The 20154-nt window shown below is 41.0% G+C and overlaps 1 protein-coding gene across 2 annotated transcripts in view; it reads left to right on the top strand.

The window, feature by feature from the left end:
- The window catches only part of GLIS1 (GLIS family zinc finger 1), a 290603-nt gene extending 274660 nt beyond the window's left edge, over positions 1 to 15943 (top strand). For both annotated transcript variants that reach the window (XM_075067626.1, XM_075067625.1), the window contains exons 8-10: positions 1336 to 1520; positions 11034 to 11201; positions 15316 to 15943. In XM_075067626.1, the coding sequence (XP_074923727.1) occupies positions 1336 to 1520; positions 11034 to 11201; positions 15316 to 15452 (490 nt within the window). In that variant the 3' untranslated portion in view covers positions 15453 to 15943. The remainder of the gene's footprint in view (positions 1 to 1335; positions 1521 to 11033; positions 11202 to 15315) is intronic.
- The last annotated feature ends 4211 nt before the right edge of the window (positions 15944 to 20154 follow it).

Genomic DNA, 20154 nt, shown 5'->3' with positions numbered 1-20154 from the left:
AGTTCCTTAGGTACCTCATGCCAGTAGTGTAAGGAAAAACAGCTCCTAGGCTGCACCAACTCATGCTGGGATGGCAATGCATGATTAGGGAGCTCCAACCAATTGTCTGACTAACCTCCTGTGCCAAGCACATCACGGGGAAGAGGTTTTACATCCCAGCCTTCTTCTGGGGCACTGCAGTAGCATACACATGCTTACCCAGGGCTGTGCTTTTGAAGGACAATCTAGACCCCTCCGTTTAAAACTATGCTGTTAGATGAGAAACAATCGCAACCTTGACTTGGCTGAACCTTTGGGTATAGATGTTTAGCCCTGTTTCAGCTAGTAGTGCATTTAGACAATTCCGACTCAATAGGGAACCTCCTGGGATGAAGGGAGCTCACCATTGGAGCTTGAGTTTCCTCGTATTTTAGAAAGAGATACATTCAATATTAAAATAAGATACACACACCTGACATGCATTTTATATCCTTGTGCCTTGAAAGACGAGTCTTTTCGGGAGGAAGGGGGGGCGGGAGAGGAGAGAGCAGGAGTGAAGACTCCTTGATAGAAACAAATTGAAACCTGAAACTTCTAAACACTAATATTATAGTTAACGTTTGATGGTTTTGTAAGCACTCCTTTTGTAGTGTACATGACTGCTGATGGTTGAGAAGGGCAATGCTTTCATATTTTGTACAGTAGTACAACGATTTGCAAGGGTTCTGAGACAGTAAAAAATTACATGTTTAAAGAAAGTTTCCTTGTGCTTTTATTTTTTGTACAAATAGAACAAGGGGGAGGGACTAAAGATATTAATGAGGTTTTCTATTAATTGGACAGAATAGCAGAATTTTGCACTTCATGATTATTTTACTCCCAGACAGATCTATTTGCATCAATGGTGTAATGGACTTCAGAATTAGACCCTAAGAGATACCTTTTCATTGCAGTACATGAGAATTTAATCAAGGAAAACCTATTCACATTAAATTAGTCTCTGCCTGTATTTTCAGATCTATTTGTCAGTTAATAAAGTTTTTAATTAAAGCTGACATTGCATCTAATTCTGAAGTCAGACAGCTTGCTGACTAATAGTATCACTTGTGACCCCAGAAGTGTGAACAATATGGGAAGCCAGTGTAAAAGATTGTAAATTAGTTTCTAATTTGCTTTACTACTGGCGTACACCTGAAAAACATTTTATTGTTTATTTTTTTAAAATATCATTTATGTCAGCACAAATTGTAAATAAAGTTCTCTATATTAAATCACTATGGAAATACTGCCTAGCAACTTTCAGGTATTTTATTTTCTCATATTGTAATATATGCTTTTTCTCTTTTCTTGTTCTAGGCTTGCTCCAAATATTCTTTCACCTCTTGTCAGTCCTCTGAAAACACTAGTTCCACCTTCCCTATTGCAGAAACATGGTTCATCATCACCACAGAGTCAGTCTCCAAATGGGGAACAGTTTTCAGGAATACCAAATAAACCTTATGCTCAGTTTCAAAACCAATCTGTACAACAGGGACTGCAAGGTAACTATATTTTGAATTTTCCCAGCTGCCATATTAATGTTTTAATTATTACAGTATTTGGTAACACTGTCTGACAGCATTTTCATGTATGCTCCTATTTTTTAAGTGTTTTGAGTCTCATGGGGCTGTAGTTTTCATCAGTCAGATCAGTACATGCATTACCTGGGGTGGGCGCAAAGGGGGAGGGATAGTTCAGTGGTTTGAGCATTGACCTGCAAAATCCAGAGTTGTGAGTTCGATCCTTGAGGGGGCCACCTAGGGATCTAGGGCAAAAAAAAATCAGTACTTTGTCCTGCTAGTAAAGGCAGGGGGCTGGACTCAATGACCTTTCAGGGTCACTTCCAGTTCTATGAGATAGGTATATCTCCATGTATTATTATTAACTACTTATAATGGGGACAAATTATAATCAGTAATAACAAAGCTGTGCATTTATATAGCACCTTTCATTAGGGGATCTCAAAGTATTTTGGAAGCACATATTAATTACATCCCAAAATACCTTTGATTTAAAGACAGAGTAAAAGATTTAACTCTGGATCACCCTTGAAGCTGTAACTGTTTAGTCTATCAATCTATGTAGTATTTAGGAAGCTTTAAAATGCACCATTTATACAATAGACTAATGGCACTTTCTGGTATTACACCCATTTAGTATGGTTTGAGTATTACAGAGACAGGAGGTCTTGAGTTCTTATTCTACCTCTGTCACTATCTTGTTGCGTAGTTTAGGTAAATTATTTATCCTCTGCATTTGAATTTCCCAGTCTTTAAATAGGGATGATGCTTATTTTCCTACCCCCAAAGTTGTCTTCTGAGGCATTAGTGTCTCTGCAACGTTTTGAAGGTATACATTAGCACTTAATATTATCACAGATTACTGTCATAATGGAAGCTTGGATATTTAGATAACGTGTTATATAATCCAGATACTATATTGCTTACGTGTGGTAAATATTCATCATATTACAGATGGACAGAACAGCTGTCTGGTTGTAAAGTACAAGCATATAAGTATAGCCAGGCAGATAATCAGATTCTCAGCTCAGTTCACAATTGTACCATTGTTTGAATAAGGCATTTTTCAGAAACATACAGTTTCATTTACGATAAATATATCAAGTGAACAAAATGACTTGCTTGCTATTCTTTGAATGTTTTAAGGCCAATTTTCTATAAAGTTTGAAAAAACAAGCTTCTGATATAGTCCCAATGGCAGGGTACATCTCTAATACATAGATAGCAAAAAGAACAGGAGTACATGTGGCACCTTAGAGGTACATGAAAATTTATTTGAGCATAAGCTTTCGTGGGCTACAGCCCACTTCATCGGACGCATAGAATGGAACATATAGTGAGGAGATACACAGATACTTACCTCCCTTTCCCTCTTGGTCTCCAGGTAACATTTTAACCTCTAGATTGGGTCAAGTACCATAAATACTCTAAAACTGCTTGCTTAGTTTTTGCTGTTTGATTGGACTTTGTCTGAAAGGCAAAAGCATGTTATATTAAATGATTTGTGACAAACAAAAAACTCACTAAACCTGACGCTCAACAGATTATTCTATTTTAAAATGACTAATCCTGAGAGGGGGAAAATGGCAGATTTATGATAGCATATAATCAAGTATGATTGTTATTATAATGAGCTAAATAACTACAAACCACAAGAGGACAGATTAGCAGCTTATTATAATGACAGAAACAAATGCATAGACAGAACAAGTTTTGAACCACTTAAATAAATTGACTTTATTCCTTAGAGAAAACCACATTTCCCATTTGAGCAAACCATTGCTTTCTGACTGCTGTGTTGTGTGGTTTTGAAAAAGGCAATAATTTTCCACTTTAACCAAATTTTGAATTATTATTATAAATTCATTATGAAGAAGTTCAAAAATCAATTCTGAGTAATAGCCTTTGAAACCAATTCATCTGTAACCCATACTTTGGCTTAAAGTTACTTGAAATCTTTCTTTCAGTTCTTTAATGGCAGTTTTTTAAATGGGAATCTTTTAATCAAGTTTGTTATATTTTTACTGTAAAAAAGAAAATTCTAAATAACATGATCTGTAAAACCAGTCAGTCTTTATAGAAGCACATTAATGTTGAGAATTGCTATGGTTTGTCGATAATGAGAAGAATGATAAACCACAGTATTTGTGTCTTTAGCTAGTTATAGTAAAGTCACATGGAAATTATTATACACTGAAAGAATTTGGCAAGCAAACAGCATACTGCATTTATTTATATCTGACATGATTTCTTGTCAGAGATTTTATGGAATTTGAAGAGCTTGGATTTATTTGCACATACATTTAAATGACATGACGTATATGAGTTGTAGTTTAATAGACATATTCCAGTCATTTGCTCATTACATCATTCATTTAAAAAGTGCTTCAGGTTTTTTAGGTTATGGCTTGGGGAAACAGAGGCAAGCAGTGTGTTTTCTGATGTGGTTAACTACAGCTATTTTGTCACAAATGATTTCAAAGCAAAATTGGAGCTAAATGTTATCTTTGGAACGCAGTTTATTCCTTTATTAACTGTTACACTTCTACATTTACTGTACCTAAAATATTTAACAGTGATCATTTAAACTGACAGGCATTTGGTAAATTCTTCAATTGGAACTTAACCTCAGAAAATTTGATTTAAATTAGACAAATAGAACAAAAACCATTTGGAAAAAAATCAGCAGAGCTCCTGTTTCCAAATGGGTACTACCCCTCTGCACGCTTAGAAAAGGAAAATTTCTACAAAAAGATAATTCTTTCATGCTTCTTATTTTAGCCGCTTAAGAGATTTTTTTTAAAGAATCTCTAAAATGTTCCATGTTTAATTAGTGTTGAGTCATATGTGGTTGTTAATTGAACCATAATTATTGTCTGGGGATTGGTCCTGCTCTGAGCAGGGGGTTGGACTAGATGACCTCCTGAGGTCCCTTCCAGCCCTAATATTCTATGATTCCATGATTTAAGCCTCATCTTAGCTCCTAAATACTACTCTGTATTATACTGAGAGACAATTCCATGTAGAAGCAAAGCTTTTCATAGAACTTAAAGGAATCAAACTAAAATGGAATGAACGAAAAGAACCTTTCTTACAAAAAAATTTAAGAATTATATATATTACATGAAGACCCTGGCTTAGTATTTCCTACGCAATTAAATTAGAGTGCCCATAAACAGTAAGTTTCATTTCCTGAGGTTTCCTAAAATAGTCTTATTCAAAATCTTATTCATTTATGACATATCTTATTTGGCTAGAGCACACATTGTTACAGAAGTTCCTTTGCCACTAGTACATATGCAAATGTAAGGTAACAACTCATATTGTCCCAGTTGTAGTGCTACTGAAACCAACTCCTGGACTAGCAGATTTACTTTCAAACCAGTTTCACTTTCATCTATGATCTAATGACTTCTTTTCAGCAACACTTGGTATTCACCCAAGCTGGTGATTAACTTCCCTTTATTATCAACATGAAAAGATCACCAAGGGATTTGAGCCTCTAAAAATATTTGCTGGCCTTCTGAGCCATTCCTGGTTGCTGATGCTAGCCACCCAGAGCAAAGGAGAGTTTCTTGTAAAAGCGAACCCATCTTCCCACCAAAAGAAGCTATCTATCTGCATCAGAGGATTGCACAAGTACCTGGCAGGAAGTACCACTACCATGTTGCAAAACCTGTCACCAGGGGGAATAGAAGAGTTCTCATCTGAGAAAGGGCCTCAGGGTGGTAGTGATGATGCGGAATGAAGTGAAGAAACATGAAACCGTAATTTCAGTCATCATGGGTGGAGGTGGGGGCTTCTGAAAGCTAAAAAAAAAACTATGCCTGCCTCAGGGCAGAGGCAAATGGATGTCAATGAGCTTCCTGCCTTCCTAATTCCCAGGAGACTCTGTTTACCCACTTGGGGCCACACATCCAATGGATGTTACTACAGATGGTTTGGCTGAGCTGATGAAGAGTAAGAAGGATTATTATACTGATAGTAATTTAACCCTTCTTTTTCTTATGTCTCCCCTACCTGTGCTCAGAGACCCTTCTCAGTGAGACCAGTCACACATTTTGAGAAACACTGATCTAGAGTAGAGAAAAAGCCTATCCAAATCTCACTCGTGTGTAGACATAAAATTGACTTTGCTGTCCTCCATCATTTAGCATTTATCATATCCGTGTTTAACTGCCAGGAAAATCTGACTTTTTCTCATAAATTGAATTGTGTGCATGCAAATCAAGTGCATTAGCTACAACTGTAGTTGCTTACAATTTCACAGGCTAGGATGAAGTCCCTTTTAATGAATATCGGCTCACCTTGTCATTCCCAGTAAAAATGCCACAAAATGAGTCATTTGTGATGTTATTCCAAAGATGATGATTCATATTATAAACATACCGATAAGTAATGAAATTACTGCTTGTTAGCTGTACCTCTCAAATTGAACAGTGACATGTTGTACAAAAAAATCAGTGCATGAGGGGCACAGAATGTGTTGCCTGATCAGCTGTCTTTCTGGACAGAAAAGCTGCCTTGAGTGTCCCTTTTGGTAATTAAAAATCTGTGTCTCAGCTTCTCTAGTTGAAAAAATTATTGGGACTCTGCCAGCTTAGACATACTCTAGAAGCTGCTTTACTCCTTCTAATTTTCAGCCTTAAGGAATCAGATGTTTAGTCTTGATGCCCTGTTTGTCCATTTCTCCCACAACCATTTCCTTGCCTTTTACCATGTTGCTTCTTATGCCTGGAAATTGGAATACCTTCCCATCTGGTCCTATCACTTTCCTTATTCAAGTCCCTCTTTAATGCTCATTTCTTCCACAGTGCCCTCAAGTGAGCAAACACTTCTGACAACTCTACTCATTTGAAAAGGATTAAAACTCCTACTACTACCACCAATACTTGCATATTCTTACACTGAGTTGTTACCCGGGGTTCTTTCAACCCAAAGCTCTTGGTAACTTTACTCTGTGCGAGGAGGTGTCAGGAAATAAATCAGGGGAGACACGGCCGTCTGACCAATAGATGGCTGGCACAAACAGAACAGCACGAGTGCTTTTACTTAAAGCTAAACTTTACTTAGTCTCAAGCACTTACACATGTCCGCAACAAGTTAGTAAAACATCCCCAACCCTTGATAATTACCAAAGCTGAATGTGGCTTTCAAGTGATACAGCGGCAGCCAGTCTGATGCTGGGGAACAGAAGATGCATCCAGAGGGTGAGGCCAGTCCCGAAACGAGTCCCACCTGTCTCAAGTTTTTCCCCCTTATTTATACATTAGTAATTAAAGAAGCCTTGTTAAGTAAGCAGTTTCAAGCAAGAGGTTCCTTCTGGTTATTGATTAACCAGGTATGGGTTTTTCCAGAACTTGCAGCCTTGAGACCTCAATAGACATTCCTGGGGCATATCCTACTCTTTGAAAATGCATGTATCAGCAATTTTAACTCAGTTCTTATCAGGAAGGATGTGGGGTCAAGCTGCCCTTTCAGTGGCACCCAACCCCCCCTCCCCTCCTGCTTTGGTCAAGCTGAGACTTGCTTTTAACAGCTTGCTGACTAGGCTGTCTTTAACAATAAGCCGTAGTGGTTTCAGGCACTTTACTGGTTTGCCAGAGTCTCCCCGTACAAGTAACTGCATGATCATATTCCTGTAACTTTTGTCCTTCCTCATTCCATCCCCTTTCCGTAGTTTGCTACACCCACCAGTCACATCACATATACCAGCTCTGTAGAGAAGGTCCCAGGTCTTTTTCCTTGTATTTGTACTGGGAAGCATTTAACAAACACTATAAAATCTAATAATCGAATATTAAGATACTTTCATGACACTGCCTCTCCCTAGAATTGTCAGGCTACAGCCACCTCACCAGTGCCATATCAGGCTGCCTCTGTGAGGCACTGGTGTACACCCAGCCCACTACAGAACATATCTCGATTGCTTTTGGTAGCTATTTTCAGGCCTCCTTGTTTTACTGAGTGTGCTCGCTCACTCGTTCTCTCTTCCGCCGCGCCCTGTTTCTTACTGGCCAGTTATAGAGTACAACCTCAAGCTGTTCAAAAGAAACCTTATCCATAAGTCTTGAAGAGCAGTGGTGGATCCGGCTACCTATCTAAAAGCTTGTCCAGAGTTTTAATTCAGTTGTGTTAGGCTATTGGCTGATTTTCTAAATTGCAGTGTCTTAGCCTGAGGGACCATAAAGATATTGAATTGGTTTAATAAAGCATGCTGGCTGAGCATGATGAGAGAGACCATGATTATAGGGACATAGAAAATACACGTGTGCCTTCTCTAGAAGTGATTTGTCTAGCAGGCAGTCCGGAAAGTCTGATTGCTCCAAGCTCATAAAGTGCTCATTTAAGCCAGTAAATGCCTCGTTTGAAGCCGAGTGTCTAATGCTCATCCCTAAAGTTATGTAGTGATTTTAGAAGGTGCGCAGAGAGGATTTAACATTTTGTAAGTATAAAAATCAGGATAACTATTAACATCACTCAATACGCTACTGTACCTGAAGCTTCATCACAAGATAGTTTAGCAGCCTCTCATAAGAGCTCTTTGATTCTTTGAGCCAGTCTCTCCAAGTATTACATAGAGGTGACTGTTTACTTGTGCCATGGGAGGACACACATCATTTAATATTCAACATTCCAAATTTCTAGGCGTTCTTGCCTACTGCAGAAAATATTTGTACCATTGGTAAAATGTGCTTGGTGTCTTCCTCTGGAATAGTCGTCCTAGTACTTCAATCATGAAATACCAAAGTGTGTTTTTTGTGAGAGGGACCGTAGTTGTCTAGAAATAGGACACACGATGCTTGCAGGGTCAACCAAAAACCATGTAAAATAGTCAAACTTCCATACAAAACCTACCCTTTCACTCCAGGTAGGTATGCTACATCATTATTAAAGAAATTGCACCAGTTAACCTGATGTATAAGAGTCTGCAGTAACTGTCAGAGTTTTGTGAACAGGAAGGAGTTTGTTACAGTCTGCGGATTGGTAATTGGTGTATTTGAGCAGCGTAAGGCATCCAGGCGCTTTGGTGATAAGCCCCACTGTTACTTTTTAAATACATGAAATTAACCCCAGAGTTGAAACAGCAGGCCAGTACTTCAGCTGATCAGTGGAGCAATTCATATGTATAGCAGCTGCAGATCTGGCCTGACATCTTCCTTTGATAAAAATGGAGAGAAGACTTGTGACTTTCCTGGAGGAAAAGTTTCATTCTGCCTGTGTGTGGGAAGGAGAAAAAAAAAATAGAAGAAAAAGTGCCACTGCCCTTTTCACAGGAAACATGGAGAAATTCCTATGACACTTTCTGCTAAATGGAAAGAGAGAGAGAATCTGACTTCATTTAGACTGGCTGTTTGGAGAAGTAAGGATTCAGATTAGAAAATAATTAACTTTAACTGTGTCATTAGTGTGAGGGATGCCCTGAGAACCACTTAGTGCACAGATTTGCCGACTGCTCCAAGCTCACATTGGTGAGGCTGAGTCACCACCTTGTTCTTTCAGTATGCTGGCACAAAAAACTCCACTCTCCATTTACAAGTACTTAGCGTGCTCTTTGCTTCTAAGTGCTTGGCTACACTGGAGAGTTGCAGCGCTGGTGAAGGGGTTACAGCGCTGCAACTCACTCTGTGTACACACTTACAAAGCCCAGCCAGCGCTGCAACTCCCTGGCTGCAGCGCTGGCTGTATACCTGGTCTGATTGGGGTGTAGCGATTCCAGCGCTGTGATTGCAGCGCTGCCTCATTCAGGTGTGGACACCAACAGGCGCTGTTATTGGCCTGCAGGATTAAGAGGTTATCCCAGAATTCCTGTCACTCAACAACGAAAATACCGGAAGAACCCTTGAACACCCGCTCTAAAAAACAATCACGCTGCCTCTTTGCTCCAGCAGAGCACAGTGAGGACAGGAGAATTGCTTTGGAATGTTCCACAGCTGTTTGTTTGAGGGGAGAGGAGAGGCCGTGTTGCGCAAGCTGCTTATGTGGTCTGAAGGCTATTAGGAGTGCGCATAATTTGCATTTAGTGAATAAAGAGGAGGGGGGAAGGGTCAAAACTTTTAAAAATGATGGAAGGTAGCTGTTGTGTATTCGTCTCTAGTGCCTTAGACTTGGCAGGCAGGGAGCTGAGAACAGCTTGCTAGTGTTTGCTGAGGAGAGAAAACAGCACAGCGCGGGGGAGGGAGTCCCTCGGAAGAAGCTTGCTTATCTGGTCTGAAGCCTTTATTGCATTTAGAGTGATTGAGAGAGGGGTGGCGGAAGGCCAGGAATTTGCGAAGGCAGGGAGCCTGTCACAGTTCTGCTCAAAATCCACTCTCTCTGTCTCCCCCACACTCCCTGTCACACTCCACACCACCCCGCTCTTTTGAAAAGCACGTTGCAGCCACTTGAACGATGGGATAGCTGCCCACAATGCACTATTCCAACAGCGCTGCAAATGCTGCAAATGTGGCCACACTGCAGCGCTGGTAGCTGTCAGTGTTGCCACACTGCAGCGCTGTTCCTACACAGCTGTACGACCACAGCTGTAACTCCCAGCGCTGCACATTTCCAAGTGTAGCCAAGCCCTAAGTGACTTTCTGCATGAGGCAGGATTTACCTCTCATTTTGGCAGGTTTCTGCTGGTGCAAGCCAGCGCGAGACCCCTCATGGTAGAAAGCATGTGAGACAGGAGATTCTAGGGAAGGAGGAGACACTAGTGGCCCCAAAATGGATTTTGCTGCTGGGGATGGAATGGGCCTATTCAAAACGTCCCCTGAGCAGCTTCCATTGGTGGAATTGCCAAGGAGCCCCAGCTGCAAGCTAGAGAGATCCTTCCCTGGCATAAAGGTCTTCAAGTCCATCAGAATGCAAGATAGCACCTCTGGGCCAAACTCTTCTTCCCGGATGTGGCCCACTGTGACTAATGAAATTGTCTCATTTGAAACAAGATAGCACTTTGAAAAAGGAGAGGGTTGAAGTATTCTAAAAGGTATTCGTAAATACAGTTATCTCCTGCAAAAAATAATTCAAGCTGGATGGTAAAAAGCCTTTATTCAGTTACAAATCAAATAGGATATCTCAGTAAAATACTGCATTATTTAATTCAGGTAAATTTAATGGTAATTCATTATAGGCTGAATCCCACAGTGTGCTGAGCATCCTGGCCCTGGTCCAGCAAAGCATTTAAGAACATGCTTAACTTTAATGAGTAGCCCATTAACTTCAGTGGGGCAACTCATTCAGTTGCTCAAAGTTAAGCATGCCCTTATATGCTTTGCTGGATAGGGCCACAGTGCTCAGCACCTTGCAGAATCAAGCCCAATATAGGTTTTATGTTATATTATTACACACAGTGTGTATAAATACATAAGTAGAATAAAGGCTGTGGCTTGATCATTTTTCCACAGTTAAAACCCTAAGGATCTAAAACCCACAGTAGTAATGAAATGCTATGACAGAAATGAAGCTAATACCATCACAGCAGTGTTAAACTGTGTATGCAATATCTGTTTTCAGGTTACCAAGGCAGCTTTCACTCAATACAAAACTGTTTCCACTACGGAGACTGCTACAGAACAGTGGAACAGTCTGTCAACAGTGATGCGCTAACAGGGGAATCCCATTGCTTTAATCCTTTGAGACAGAATGGGTGTCACATACTCAATGCACCTTTAGCTTCAACAGGTAATTTATTCTGATTATGAAGAGTTATCCTTGTGATTTTTTTTTTAGAAATAGAACAAACACTTTTTGTCTTATTACATCAAATGCAACATTTCACTAAACTCAGTTCTTCAGGAAAGTCGATTTGTTTTCTTTTATCCTATAGTATTTCCACAACACCCAAATTCTCCTCTTACTTGTGTGGGTAGACCCAGTGACTTTAGTGAGCTTTTGGACAGCTCGCTAAAAAGCCAATTTTGCCCTGTTCCCTTAATATTTATTGTAAAGATTGTGTCAACATTTACACTAAAAGCCCTATCTTCAAGTGTGTATAAGTCATTTCAGGCTGCAGCTCATAGTCAGGGTCTAAGTCTCGAAACTGGATTTTTATATTCCCATGAAATTCTGTTAAACATTACTGGCTTCAGGGACCTCTAGTTCACTTTATTAAAAAAAAAAAACAACAACAAAACCACATCTCACTTTTCATTCTTCTGAGATGTACCAAATGTACTAGTGACTATGGGAATTTTGTCTGGAAAAGTGGCTATTGCACATGGGTAACTTTTTTCCCCAGCCATATATTTGCATAATTGTAAAGTGCCTAGAGGTATACTATCAGAGGGGTAGCCGTGTTAATCTGGAGCTGTAAAAAGCTACAATGAGCCTGTGGCACCTTATAGACTAACAGACGTATTGGAGTGTGAGCTTTCGTGGCTGAATACTCACTTCGTCGGATGCATGCGTCTGACGAAGTGGATATTCACCCACGAAAGCTTACGCTCCAATATGTCTGTTAGTCTATAAGGTGCCACAGGACTCATTGTCAGTTTTTAGAGAGATACTAGAATCATTACAATCTAGTGAATGAGCTCCCATATAGAACTGCTCATGTTTCTGAGGGATTTTTTCCTATTTTTAAAAACCACAGTGAAAAATCATGGAAGTAACACGACCCAACGTATTTTAAGCAATGCCATAGCAGTGAAATTGTACCAATTCCTCACTCCTTACTTAGGCAAAACTCACTGATTCCAAACATGGTTTTTTGGGTTTTTTGGGGGTTTTTTTGGTGCTGAGTCAGATTTTTATTTGTAACATTGAGCTGTATTTTCTGTCATAGAATCATAGAAGATTAGGGTTGGAAGGGACCTCAGGAGGTCATCTAGTCCAACCCCCTGCTCAAAGCAGGACCAATCCCCAGACAGATTTTTACCCCAGTTCCCTAAATGGTCCCCTCAAGGGCTGAACTGGAGGCCCTGATTCAGGAAAGCATCTCCTCTCAGGACATTGCTGAAAACATTTGCTTAAGTCCTTTCCTGGACTGGCATCTGAGTTAGGACTGCAAAATAAGAGCTGACATTCCTACCCCATTGTGAGGAATCTCACTTCAGTGTGTGTGTCGTGTTACATGCTAAAAAGTTATGTGCAGCAATAACTAGCAAAAAGGAAGAGTTAACCATGCAGTTTCAGCCTTAACTTTGATTTTTTTTTTGTGATATTCATAAGTTTGATGTTACTAAAACAGTTTTAAGATGTTAAAATTTGCTGTTCAGTTTAGACAGTTAGAGAATAGACCAAATATACTTTCTAAAAGAAACTGTCAGAGCAAAAAAATAATAATGTGGCAAAACACCAACTACCACAACATTTGCTATTTTTGTCTGGGGCTAACCTATTATGGTTTCTCAGCAATACTTTTATTTTTAGAATGGTTGAGGTATCCAAATATTTAGCATTTGAAACAAACAAATATATGGGAAATATAAATCTTATCTCATTTTTCTGTGTAAAATAAAACCATTCAGGTTTGCAAGATTCATCAAGGCTGTGCTTTAATTTTTTCAGGGTTTTATAGCACCATTAATATTAATGGAGATCTCATCTCACAGGAATGCCAAATGTGACTGGCAAACAGCTGTTCCATGAATCACATTAACAGTTAATAAATTTTTTATTTTGTGTTCAGGGCTTTTGGATGGTTTACACGATCTGGAATCTAACCGTGATTTCTGGGGTGTATGTTTATCTTGGTTTTTGTCCATTTGTGGTTGTGTACCCCTTTGCATGTGGGCCCTGTCAGATAGAGAAAATTAACATAATACGCACCCTTCCGTAAGTGAATAGAATACTGTGCTCTTCAATTAGGTTATATACACAGTGCTGCGTTGTTTTCTACTCTCATTTACTTCAGATTTACTCTGTGTATCAAAGAGCAGGATTTGATCCACAAATCAGTCAACTCTTGGTTAACTAATACAGTAAACTAGTATAAATCACAAGGGGTTGCATAAGTACAAGTGAGTGCAGAATCTAGTCTCTAATCTATTCAAAAACAAACACCCTCCTAACAAATTCACTTGTAAGGACCTGATCCTACCATCCTACTTAAGGCAAATCTCTTTGATGTTAATGGGGGACTTGCCTACATAGGGCTACAGAATCAGAGTCCATTATTAATTATATTATGTAGAACCTAAAGGCCCCAACCAAGATTGGGGTCCATTGTGCGCACTCCTATAAAAACACATAGTACGAGACGGTCCCTACCCTGATGAACATGCAATCTAAATAAACAAGGGAAACAAAGTGGGAGAAATGAAGTATCATCCTCATTTTATCAATGGGACACTGAAGCACAGAGAGTTTAAGTAATTTGCCAAAGCTCACACAGAGAGACAGTGGCAAAACAGAAAACTGAACCCAATTCCCAGAGTCTCAGTCCAGTGTATTAACCACAAGAGCATCTTTCCTCACATACATTTGCAGTGGATATGGATGTGATTTGCAGTAAATATTAACATGTTTTCCATGGCACCCAGTCAGCTGCAAGTGCCTCAGTAACTGAAATGCAGCCTTCCTTTATATGCATAATAGTTGGTAATCTGTGCTGAAGAAATATGGATATGTCCTTGTTCTGAAGAACATACAATCCTTTAGAAAGATATAGCCAAACATAGACGATGCTGTCTGAGGTGCATCAGTGCTTCATGCAATAGGTGGAGTTTGAGATTTATTTGGAAGGAGGAAGCTTAGCAAGCTACTCAAGGCCACACAGAAGAACACTGGGCTTTGGAGAGGATAAAGGAAACAAAAGGGTCAGTGAAGAGGAAAGCTTGGGCACAGAGAGAGGAGCAGGTGTCTCAGCAGTGGCAAGATTTGAAGAGGAGATCTTAGTCAATATCACATTAAAATGTTTCTGGGAATGGGATTTGAAGAAATCATTTTACACAAGGGAAACTATTCAGGTATATTGGACTAAATTGAAATCCACTTACCTATGTGTGTTCATAACTATTCTTGCTGCAGTCAGCATCAGGTACAAAGTGCATATATTGTTCCTTTTCAAACAAGTAGTATGAAGCAATATGTATCATGTCAATAAGAGTTCAGCCTGATTAAGAATTGGGGACAAAATCCTGCCTTCACTCAAAAACATGCTATCAGTAGGACAGCAGTACCAGCAGACTGGAAGGTCCATTGGAGATGCCGCCAGTACAGGTGGCCAGAGGGCACCATGCTTCACAACGCTCCTTACCAAGGGAACACCCTGTGCCCCTGATGCTGACTCCAGAGTGCACGCAGGGGCACCGGGAGCCTGACAAAACCCCAAATTGTAGAATGCAGGCCACACCCTGGGGAGCCAGCTGATACATTAGCCAGATTCCTCCAGGATCTCAAAAATGTATGGGGCACACATGAAACATTTCCAGATCCTCAAAGTGTCTTTAAAAAAGAAAAATATACAACACAATCTGTCTGCAGCACTTTCAGAACACTATCTAGGATCCTTGTCCATCCATTGCTTTGGCATGTCCTGCTAACAGTAATTCCTCCGGAGAGGCATACTCTGACACACCCACACCAGTAGCCAGATTATCGAGAAGCCTCATTGTAAATAAACTTTACTCACACAGGGGTACCCGTACAAAGCAGTGAATGGAAATTCATGCACAATGACACAAATTGAGGTTAGTTTTCATAATGTCTAACTGAGGCGGTGGTGGTGAATTCTGCTGTCTGATTAATGTGAGGCTTCACTACATATCTCTAGGACTCAGACTTGTGCTTCCTGCCTCAACCCTCATATGTACTATGGTGCTAAATCATGCTCATATGCTTGTCCTGCTTTCAGGCTACGATGTAATTGCTGAAGCACAATGTGGGTCTGAAGAAGCAGTCACCAATGGAACTGAAGAAAATGGATTTTTCCCAAATGGTGCTTTTGATCATTGTTTGAATCACATTCCTTCCATCTATACAGATACCTAAGAACAGCTTTATCCTTTGTTTCCTTTATCATTACTATTACCGTATACGTAGTAACAAAATGCTGTTCCAGTACTTTTATTTAGTCTGTATCTCTATGTGCTCATTTAAACAAACACCTCACATTTACCAATCCATTTTATAAATGAATATACTGTGTAAGAAAAATTATTGGAACCTGTTCCTTTGCTGTGGCACTTTGAATTTCATGCTTTAAGGGAACGAGGAGCATTTGAAACAGCTTGTTTTATCATTTCTTAGTAAGAATGTAAATGTAAGTTATATAATAACTTGTAAAGATTTTTTTTCCTGAAATGTATGTTTTCAGTTTGAGACTGTTGTTCCCTTTAATCATTTTAGTTTCAATCATTGGACATTTTCTTGACTAAACGGACTTTTTTAATCACAGACCTCATGTATATAAAGCCTTCATTTGCTCAGCTGGTTTTATATTTTCAGTTTTACAAGAAAACATTAAAAACTGGATACAAGTATACTGTTGTTTCTTACCTTCAGTCTGATAAACCCTGATCTAGTCAAGAAAGCTGCTCAATTATTTAACCTAATAGACATATTTTCCTCTCAGATAGCTGTATACAGTCTAGGCCAGGAGTGGGCAAACTTGGCCTGAGGGCCACATCAGGGTATGGAAATTGTATGGCAGAGCCATGAATGCTCGTGAAATTGGGGGTAGCAGCATGGGAGGGGATGAGGGCTCTGGGGTGGGGCCAGAAATGAGGAGTTCAGGGTGTGGGAGGGGGCTCCAGGGTGGGGGGTGATGAAGGGTTTGAGGTGCTGGGGGGGCACTCCAGGCGGGGACCAAGGGGTTTGGAGGATGGGAGTCTGAGTATCACTGCATTGAAGGCAATGGCACTGAATAATAAATAGAAGGAAAGAATTTAAAGACACAAGGGGCAGCCAAGAGAGTAGAAAATGTCCCTTTACATATTAGTTTTCCAACATTCACTCAATACACAGTTCCCACATGTATGCGATAAAAGGGCAATGGGGGTAGCAGCTGGATGCTGCTGTGTTTCCCCCTTGCTCCCACAGGCACCATGAGGGAACGGAGAGGTGGTCAGGGCCACCATGTCCTTCAGTGGGCATGCAGAGCACAGGTCTGGCCCCAGCACACACTGATTCTGATCTCAAGCCCATATGGGCTCCACACAGACAATGAACCACTAAGTGCCACTCGTTTCCAGCCCACCACCCCCACACAACTGTAGCTCATAGTTGAAAATATTCACCAATGTAAAACTGGCCAATGACTATTTCTGAGGCTGGGTTTTCTCCCCTCCCGGGCTATGTTCTTCAAATGGGCTGGCTCCACTCCTTTGGCTCCTGCGATGTGGTCAAGGCGGCCTGGCTCAGAACCTCTTTGCTCACATGTGTGCCAGAAGGGACCTTGCAGCCAGCGCCAGCAGCTCATCTCTCTAGGCAGTCCAGCTCATCAGCCAGTATTTCTGGCTTCCCCTGCTCCCTGGCTGCAGACTGGGCCTCCAGGCCCCAGCTCCCTGGAACAACGAAGGGAGGGACCATGCACTCTCAGCTAATTAAGTCCCAGCTGTGGGACAAGCTAGTGAACAAGAGGAAGCTTCAGTTTGGGTCCCACAGACCTAGGTGAGAGAAATCAAAATGTCAGGCACCTGACTGCAGAAAATCAGCAATTTCTACAGCAAAAACAAACAAACTAACAAACAAAAAAACCTGAATTTGGTGGCATTTTGGAAAAAATACCATATTCTGGAGCTGCACAAGTAGCATCCACAGGGGACTCATTGAAATGAATGGGGCAGTTCATAGGCAGGCATCCTATACTGGTTTATATGCTGTTCACATGGCTGAGGTTTCCTCTGCAGCCATCAGGTTAAATAACCATCATGCACACACTTTTTTTTTTTAATGAAAACGAAGCACAGGTCTATGGCAAGGAGTGAATTCTGCAGCAATATTAGCGCTGAATATCTGTTAGCAACAAAGTCCCTAAAGAAGTAGGAGGGTACCGCTAAACTCAGAGATTACAGTCACCCTGGCCACTTGATGTATGTGTACGACCCATATGTCATGTTCAGATGCTCCAGAATGCACACGTTGTGCAAAAAAGAGTTTCTAGCCTTGCTGGTGGTGATGACACTGTTCCCAGTGTGTTTTGCATGTAAAGTAATGGCTTCCCAAGTCTGCAACCAGCCTAACATTAGATCTGAGGGGAGTATACATCCACATTCCATACCAGCCTATTGAGCTAAGCATAACATCACGCAAGCCCAATGCTGAGACTTTAACAAAGTCAGCATTAACTATTTCATTGCTGATCAGTTTAACAGATGGGATAGAGAAGGGGTGGGTGGGTGTGTACCCCATGGAGGACAGAACTGGAGGTCGCCATAGGGAAAGAACTACAGAATAAGGAAAATTCCTAACTGTCAGGGTAGTTAAGCACTGGAATAAATTGTCTAGGGAGGTTGTGACATCTCCATCATTGGAGATTTTTAAGAGCAGGTTGGACAAACACCTGTCAGGGATGGTCTAGATAATACTTAGGCCTGGTCTACACTTGTGAGGGGGTGTTGATGTAAGATACGCAACTTCAGCTACAGGAATACCGTAGCTGAAGTCGACATATCTTATTCCGACTTACCTCCCATCCTCACAGTGCGGGATTGACGGCCGTGGCTCCCCTGTCGAGTCGACTACCACCGCTCACTCTGGTGGAGTTCTGGAGTCGACAGGGAGCACGTTCGGGGATCGATACATCGCATCTAGACAAGATGCGATATATCGATCCCCGATAAATCGATCACTACCCGTCGATACGGCAGGTAGGGTGGATGTACCCTTAGTCCTGCCATGATTGTAGGGGACTGGACTAGACAAACTCTCGAGGTCCCTTCCAGTGCTATGATTCTATGAAACAGAAAAGGGGGCAAAATGGTGAAAGGTGGCTGGTGAATGAAGCTCAACAAAGGCCAAGAATAACTGTGGTCCTGAAAGGGCGTATAGTGTCCTACTGAGAGCTGCTGAATGTGAGGTCATACAGGTGTCAAAAAGAGCAGGAAACCTAGTGCAAAAGACTGTAGGCGCTGCATGCCTAACGTATGTACCAGGCCTGAAGAGCAACACAGCCTGACACAGCAAGACTTAGAGAGGACAAGGAGGCACAACCCATGCAATACATGCTAGAAGCTACCGTGCCTCATGCCATACACCAGTTCTAGCTGTGGCCTCAGGGCTAACATTTGCTTAATAGTTTCATGTCTTTGTGATCTTGGGAAAACTGGATCAAAGAGGGGAGCCTGTTAGTCTGGATCTGTAAAAAGCGACAAAGAGTCCTGTGGCACCTTATAGACTAACAGACATATTAGAGCATGAGCTTTCATGGGTGAATACCCACTTCATCAGTGTATTCACCCACGAAAGCTTATGCTCCACTACATCTGTTAGTCTATAAGGTGCCACAGGCCTCTTTGTCGCTTTTATGGATCAAATTTGTGAGCCCAGTCACAATGTAGTTGTATATACATCACATTAGTTATTTGTGCTATGGTATTTAGCTAGATACACATAGTCCACCCTTTTGCAAATTGACAAAGATAATAAAGTGTGCGCTATATCATGGACACTGACTATTTCATTGAAAATTGCCTTGATTATCTGACTTGGAGAACATGACACAGTTTTGGATAAGAAGGAGCATAGGCTAACTGAGGGCCTAATACTTGAGGCTGTACCATAGTCCTGTGGAATAAAACCTACTCAACTCCATGTCCTGATATGTCTGCACTGTATTACTTTTTAAAAGCTAATACCTCCTAATAATAGCTAGGTGCTGAAACTGTCCGCTACCATTGTGACCACCTCTAGAATATTGAGAGGCAGAGCTAAGGGGTTATATAACTAGTCAATATTCGTATAGGCCTACAGTATTACTTTGTTCTGTGTGCATTGTAGGCTGTAAAGTGCATTGTAAACATTCAGAGTGCTGCTTTGCAGGCCATGCTGCTTACAGCTCACTGTGTAGTGTCACACTGCAAGAATCAAAGGTATCTGATGCTTGACATTAGCGTCAATGCAGCTATGATCCCTTGCTGCCCTCTAGAAGCCAGTTTCTGTATTATAGTACATACAGATTCATTACCTTGCTTGCAGAACACAGCGAACTTCAACTTGCATGCATCACAGTGGCCACTAACCCAAAGAGACAGTAACATTTTTATGTCCTGAATATTTAATAGCTAAGTGATAATAAGGATTTATATTATTTATGTGCATGGAGGAAAGGATTCAAATACTACTCTTATGTAAGTAAGCTTTCAGGCTGGTGTTTGCTAAAAGAAATGCTCAATCTGCACCTCATTGCACAGAACCATATTAAAACACTATCTCCCATGTACACTACTCTCCAAAGATAGCATACTAGTTAATCAGGCTTTCTGATCCACTCCTAGGAAGGGTAACACCACTGCACAAAAAAAGTGCTTGGCTTATCCTACAGTATGAACTTCAGTGCAGTCGCTCCAAAATATAAGCAGAGAAATCAGTGAGATTCTTTCTAATCTCCCTGTAGCGAGGTGGTGTGGTACTCCCCTCCTCCACAGGGAGGGTTGAGCCCCGTCCATCTTCCCCCAGGGCGGAACTTCCGGGCGGAAGCCCCGCCTCTCAAAGGGTCAGGCGGCGACCCGGAAGTATAAAAGCCGGGCGCCGG

Source organism: Chelonoidis abingdonii, chromosome 7 (genome assembly GCF_003597395.2).
Source record: "Chelonoidis abingdonii isolate Lonesome George chromosome 7, CheloAbing_2.0, whole genome shotgun sequence".
NCBI classification, from domain to species: domain Eukaryota; kingdom Metazoa; phylum Chordata; order Testudines; family Testudinidae; genus Chelonoidis; species Chelonoidis abingdonii.
This window is presented reverse-complemented; position numbering and strand designations above follow the sequence as displayed.